Raw genomic sequence first — 7242 nt, 5'->3', positions numbered from 1 at the left:
TCTGCAGCTGAAATCAGGCTCTCTTCTCCTTTTCTCTTCAGGCTACGAGACCACTACTAGGAGAGATAGATAGATAGATAAATAGATAGATAGATAGATAGATAGATAGATAGATAGATAGAAAAGGTAGAGAAAGAGAGGCACAGGGAGTGAGAAAAAGAGAGAGTGGACAGTTCTTTGTTTGCCTTTTAACGGCATTAATTAACTAATAAACTGTTGCATAATGAGCTAATAAAACATGCCTCACAACAGTGAATCTGTGTTTTGCCTGGAGGCAAGGTTGAAAATGAACTAACAGAAATAGCATATTTAATTTCTTCAAATCCAGTTTTACAAATTAAAAAATAATCTATTAACTTGGCTTTCCATTAAAAACTATTAAAAAAAATCCTAACACATAGAAAGTTGACAGTGGTCTTTATTAGATATATGTTTTTTTCTACAGGGGTGGAGAGGGGATGAGAGAGAGAGAGCGCTATGGGAAAAGTATATCTGCAATGCATGGATTATTTGGTGGCGGGATTTGTGGGGGCATAGCATTGTATCTCCACTGACATTGAACTTGGGATATGGGAGACAGGGGGAAATCCTTCCCTACCCTCCCTAAGCAAACACACACACGCACACACACACAGACACAGACGCATGCACAGACGCGCACACACACAGCACCTTCTTCCACACCTCCCACTACCCCCACCCACACCCAGCACCTTCTTCCACACCGCCCACTACCCCCACCCACACATCCCTACAACTCGGCTTCATCTTAACTGTCAACACCGCACCAAAGCAGGAACCTCTATCTGTGGACTTTAATCTGGCCCTGCTCGCCAACCAGCGCTGGCTAGGACCAGAGGAACGATTAGTCTGTCATGAGGGAGGGAGATAGAGAGGGAGATAGGAGACGGGGGAGGGAGGGAGCAAGGTCAAATAATGAATGCATACGAGACCTAGGAAGAGAGAGAGGGAGGGACTGAAATATAGAGGGGAGGAGCGGGAGCGAGGGAGGGAAGCGGTTGGAGATATAATGCAGACACCCAGATGACCAGAGACCAGAGATAAGGGAGTTGAACTTCCACCCCGTCTGACAACGACGACTCAAGTTCAGCCGGGCAAACGCACCTGGCAGACGCTATCGCATGCAGACAAACACACACACAAACACACACACACTCACACACAGACACATGCATAACTCTCTATGGGTGGTGATGATATTCCAAGACAATGAGAGGTGTCATAGTTGTATATTAACTGCAAGTGTGTGTGTGTGTGTGTGTGTGTGTGTGTATGTGTGTGTGTGTGTGTGTGTGTGTGCACGTTTGCATGTGTGAGTGTCATCCCAAATTAATACCTTAGTTATTTAGGTAAACAACCAACAATTCCATAAATGTATGTAATACTTTTTATTTTTCATTTTTTCAAGACAAAATGGCTGAGTGTAGAGAATAACGCAGACAACCGTTGTTGAAAAAAGAGTGGCATCTCCAAAAGAACAAGAACTCAACAGAAGAGAGTAGAATTCCCAGAAACTGAATGGTGTGGTCAATGACATTTGGTCATTAAAAATAAATAAAAAAAACATCAGATATTCAACAAGAGAGAGAAAATGTATTGATTCCTAGCTGTGTGTGACTCTGTTTTGAACAAAGTTTTGTATAGTCATAATAAATAGGGACGTCCACTGTCGGAGGCCAAGTTCAAGTTCAGTTCAGAATAATCAGCGTTTAGAACAGACAGAAAAAAAATGGCTGAAACAGCAAACGTACCAATGTAGCATTGTCATGTACACAAAACATGTAGCCTACTTTACTTTACCAGCTCAAACAGGCTTGTCTTTTTCCCACACCAATCATTTCTGTTTTCATTACAAATGTTTTGCAAATGAGATTTACCACTTAAAAAAACCATAAAGCACCATGTACTGTTTAGCAATGAAAAATAGATTTAAAAAAAAAACTGCTAAATTGATTTCCAGATTGATGTTCTTTTTAATCAATTGACTGCATAATGACTAGAATAGTTCTTCATTCATTGATATGACTGGAATGTGGTCAGGTGGTCGAGAGGAACGGACAGTAAAAAGTTACACTACCAAGAACCCAACAATAGCTTGTATTACTGCATATAAAATGGCAGAAGAGGAAAAAATATATAAAAAAAACAAAAATAAAAGATATATACAACCACCTGTGTTACCATGTTGTGGCGTATTCCGACGGGACTGCTTGAAAAAACCATTACATGGCTTCTCTTATCCATAGAATGCCACAACGTTTCAATTTTCAAAAACATACTTAACTTTTGTTCAAGCATACAAATTATTCACACTATAATAGTATTATCCTGCCAAATTAAGAAAATATATACGGTGGCAGCTTGTTGGCCGTTTTTTTTTTCAACTACTGAAAAGAGTACATTGAAACCTTTTAAAGAGAACAAGCGAACAGTTAAAAATACAGGCTTCAACATAAATACTAGAAGTGCCTACGCTAAGTGAACATTAATTTCAAATACCATTCTAAATACAGGACCGTAAATACACCGTAAATGTGTATTTTAGCATAGGAACATGAGTGTGCATTTTCCTATGTTTTTTAAGTTCTCTCTATATATTCACATATAATCATAAAATCTCTCGCCGATGAAAATGTTGTTAAACCTGAAGACCTGTGTATAGCAAAAAGGCAAAAAGATGAGAGTCATGTTCATTTCATATTCATAATATAGTGATAAAATCTTGAGCATAATCATCAAGATTTAACGAGAAACCAAAAAAATATCATCAAAACAAACTTAAATAAAGTCTCCCCTAAAGATATTGAAGTGTTACTTTAAAAAACAAAGTTTATTTTTTCATTTTTATAAAATTTGTAGTAGGAAAAAAAATCTTGCCCTATTTGAGCAGCAAGGTTTCTTTCTTTCTTTCTATCTGAAGCAGGAGGGAGTATGGCGGTTCCTGCATTGATACTGTATTACCCAGAGGCCCCAAAAACTGCTAGGCCCCCTGGGAAACAAAATGGCTGGCGATAGTTTCTCGTTTCACTCTTATCTGCATGAAGCAATGACACCACATCAATCGGTCTGCATTAGAGCAAAGTTTTCCCTTGAGTGTCCACCTGTAAACTGGGAAAATTGAACAGTGCACATATTTCATCCTGGGAAAAGTCCCAGTTCTTATTATTTTATACTCAACCGACTGTACCTCCGATTAGAGAGACAGATACAGGATCCAAGGCAGAGTGACAAGTGCTTTACCAACAACATTATGAAAGGGGGGTTGATGCAAGTCTGTAAAATAAAAACAACAGCTGTGAGGTCTAACGTGTCAACTCAAAGAGCACAAAACGATGTGAAAGATTCAAATTATGTCAAAATCGAGCGGGGGATGTGTTTTACTGAATACACTTCTCAAAATTGTTCTTAAATAATTTTTTTCGAATTTCCAATATCAATTAGTTTAAGAGGCAACATTTCAGCTTTTAGGAAATCTGATATAACATGCGGAAAAAAAGAAAAAAGAGCTGATTAAAAAGCTTATAATGCATAAAAAAATTAGGAATTGATCAAAATCTGGTCATTCCTTGCCCCCAACCTCACCCCCTTTTCAAAATCAGCCTGACATGTCAGAACTAAGAAAAACAAGTCTTCAGGTGCCCAGCCGCCACAGCAACACACTGTCATGGCCGACTCACTGAAGATCCCAGCAACAAGGACAACAACATAGTTTTGTGCTACTTACAAAAAACTGTAAAACCTTTCATTTCAAAACAAAACACTCTAACACATTAAGAGCTTAAGTTTACAGAATTATAACAACTCATTATTACATTTAGTACCCCTATGTAAGGTACCAAACAAAACACAAATAAAACCCTTTATATAAACACCACATAATCCCCAAATAGCATGTAGCTAGCATGCCAGTAAACAGAATGAGCATCTGAAGTATATTATACAATGAGTCAGGCAGATAAAATGATTTACCAGAAATATATATTTTTTTGTTTCAACTGGTTCCTTGTGTTTCGCTGGGTCACGGAGGACGATGTCATATTGTACAGGTGCTTGATGCAAGAACCTGTTTTTTTCCCCGTTAAACACATGTCCGCTAGCTATCGTTTGTAGCTGAATCTCCGAGCTTATAGCAAAAAGGAGGATTAACTAATGCAGGTAAAATATTCCAAGGCACAATTATTTTGCTTTTTCAAACGATAACTATTCATTTCAAATTGACCACCACTATATCTTCTAAAAGAAAATGTTATGTTGCTAAGTGGCTACCGTTTCCTAGGCAAACCCAATTGATATTCTTAACCCAGTAATGGACAGAAAATATTTTTAAAAGACTAGTCAAAATTTGACCCTGCTTTTTGTAGCTAGACCATTCAAACTGCCCACCATGTTTCCAACACCAAACTGTACAAGATATGTAAAACAGTATGTATATGCAGCATGGGGGTTTTCTTCCTCTTATCTTTTTCTTTTTTTAATCAAAAGTACCAACCAACAGCAACACAATTACAACCAACCAACCAATGAAGGACAATGTTCTCTAAGTAGCCAAAACACACTGAGCATGCCGTCCAGTTACAAAAGTACAAAACATGTAAATTATTGCACAATAGAAAGGCTGAAAAGTTTTTGTGTCCGATGCAATAGTATTGCCCCAAATATGGATCAGCTTTATCAAAGGTACAGGGTTTTTGACTGGTGTCTAACCCCTGTCAGTCTCCCCACCTTTTGCCATGATTCAGCGAATCAGGGAGCTGTCCTGCCTCCCTTACTCAGTCTTAATTTCCAGGGTGGTTGGCATGGGTTGATCGCTGTGCCACTTCTTCATGTGTTTCTCTAGAGTGCTGTACACACTGAAAGGCATGTGGCAGATTTCACATTTATAAACGTCCTTGCCCATCTGGCCGTGTGTCTTCATGTGGCGAGTGAGCTTGCTGCTCTGGGCGCAGGCGTAGCTGCACAGGTCGCACTTGTAGGGCCTCTCTCCGGTGTGGCTGCGCCGGTGCACTGTCAGGTTGCTGCAGTTCTTGAAGATCTTGCCGCAGTACTCGCACGTGTCGCTCCGCCGGCTGCCATCCTTGGAGCTGGGGCGCCCACCGCTCCCTGACAGGTGGGGGGTGCTGGCCCCACTGCCCGTCCCGCTGTGGCCCGAGGCCCCGCAGCCGCCATCCAGCTCCTCTGGAGGCGTGGAGTAGCGCAGGCTGCCGTTCTCGGAGGAGTGCTCGGAGGATGTGGCGAAGGGCGATTGTATGGTGGAGTATTCTCCAAAGCTGAGTAAGGGGTCCTTGAGTTGTCGGGAGGCGGCGTAGCCAGCCAGCCACTGGGAGTAGACGTTATCTGTGTTGGGGATGGTAGGCGTGGGAGGATCCAGTTCTTTCTCCACCTTGATACGCTTGGTCATGGTGCTGAGGGAGCCGGGGCTCCCCATCAGGAGCTTCCTGGTCAGGGCCTCATTAGAGAGAGGACCCAGGCCATTGGCCATTGGGGTGGTGCCACAGACCTCGTCGGCCCGGTCCGACTCCAGGGCCAAGTCCTCTTCACAGGCGTCCCGGGGAGTGCTCCGTCGGTGGGGATGGGAGTGGGGGTGGAGGGCCTGGCTGTTCTGGTGGTGCCGGGCCCCTTCCAACAGCAGGCTGAAATGATAATCGTTCTTCTCACCTTCCTCAGTCTCCATCTCTTCCTCTGCCTCCTCTCCTTCTTCCTCTTCTTCCTCCTCTTCTTCCTCATCTCCCTCTTCCTCTTCATCTCTCTCCTCCTCCTCTTCTTCCTCTTCCTCCTCCTCACCATTCTCAAGCAGCCCGTTGTTCTCGCTCTTGAACTTGGCCACCACGGACTTGAGGGCGCTGGTAGCGCTGCCCACCAGGTCGCTGGTGCCTGGGTCGGGTGAGCTGGCAGTGGACAGGCCGTCATCCGACTTGGCATTGAGGGAGTTCTTCTGAGAGTGTGTCTTCATGTGGCGCTTCAGCTTGCTGGCCTGGGTGCAGGCGTGGTTGCACAGGTGGCATTTGTAGGGCTTCTCTCCTGTGTGGCTGCGCCGGTGCACAATCAGGTTGCTCTGGAACTTGAAGGTCTTCCCGCAGAACTCGCACGACTTGGCCTTGAGCGGCGTGGTAGGCTGGGCCGGGTTGGGGGTGGATCGGAAGCCGGACGAGGGCGACTGGGAGGTGGAGAGAGGAGGCGTGGCCGAGAAGGGGGGCTTGGAGCCCGGCTGGAAGGGCTGCAGCAGCCGTTGCATAGGGCTGGGCTTGTTGGGCGACAGGGGTGGGGAGGCCCCCGTGGGGTTACCCGCCAGCTCCCGCAGTCTCCTTGAGAAGTCCATTGTGGGCGGTGGATCCAGGGCGACTGAGTTGAGCCGCATCACCCTGTCGAAGGCGCTCGGGTGATGGGTGGCCAGCGCCAGGTTCTCCGGGCTCAGGTGGTGCCGTGGAGGCGGACTAAACAGAGGAGGCGTCCGGGGGTAGCGCCCCTCGTGGGGGACAGAGGCGGCCCCTTCCCGGCCAGACCCGGACCCAGGCAATCTCAGCAGACTGAAGGGGCTCCCATCGGCCAGGTGGACACCGTGGAGGGGGGGCTGGGAGGTGCAGTCACCTCCCATCCCGGGCGGGGCGGCTACCCTGGGGGTGAGGGGGCTGCCTGGCTCGCTCTCCAGATAGATGCGGAAGCCGTGGGTGTTCTGGGCGTGCTGGAGCAGGAACCAGGCACTGCTGAACGGATGCTTGCAGGTCGTACACGTGTAACTACTGGGCTCATCCTTATCTGTGAATAAGAGAGAGAAAGAAGAAGGGTTACTTGACTGAAAGAGAATGAGGACCTCTAGGATTGCTAGACCGTAACACTTCATATTTCAGTTCGACACCAAAGATATCCATTGTATTTGATAAATATTTCAGCTTCAGTTTTTACTAGCTTAATTAATACACTGAAATGTAAACATGCATTCAATTACACAGCCCATCTAAAACAACACCAGCAACGAGATCTCAATCAGTGTATACAATTTACACAGACGAGGAGGTAATTAGGAATATTTTAAACAATAATTGAATTTCAATGGCCCTTGCACGATGACCTGAGATTTGCCTGACAATGCGTTTGCAATCTCGTTAAACACACTCAACCATCCTCCATAGATGTGTTTAGAGAATTAGAGGGGCTAAAGTAGAACATGTATCTGATGCTGACACATTTACATTTCACATTTTAGTCATGTAGCAGATGCTATTA

At 44.8% G+C, this 7242-nt stretch overlaps 1 protein-coding gene across 1 annotated transcript in view; it reads right to left on the bottom strand.

The window, feature by feature from the left end:
• Positions 1 to 1394: 1394 nt before the first annotated feature.
• The window catches only part of LOC115177824 (B-cell lymphoma/leukemia 11A-like), a 43699-nt gene continuing 37851 nt past the window's right edge, over positions 1395 to 7242 (bottom strand). The window contains exon 3 of the mRNA XM_029738809.1: positions 1395 to 6774. Coding sequence (XP_029594669.1) covers positions 4787 to 6774 — 1988 coding nt within the window. The 3' untranslated portion in view covers positions 1395 to 4786. The remainder of the gene's footprint in view (positions 6775 to 7242) is intronic.

The sequence above is a fragment of the Salmo trutta genome, chromosome 38, assembly GCF_901001165.1.
Source record: "Salmo trutta chromosome 38, fSalTru1.1, whole genome shotgun sequence".
Taxonomy (NCBI): Eukaryota; Metazoa; Chordata; class Actinopteri; order Salmoniformes; family Salmonidae; genus Salmo; species Salmo trutta.
The sequence above is the reverse complement of the archived record's forward strand: the minus strand, read 5'-3'. Positions and strand labels throughout refer to the sequence as shown.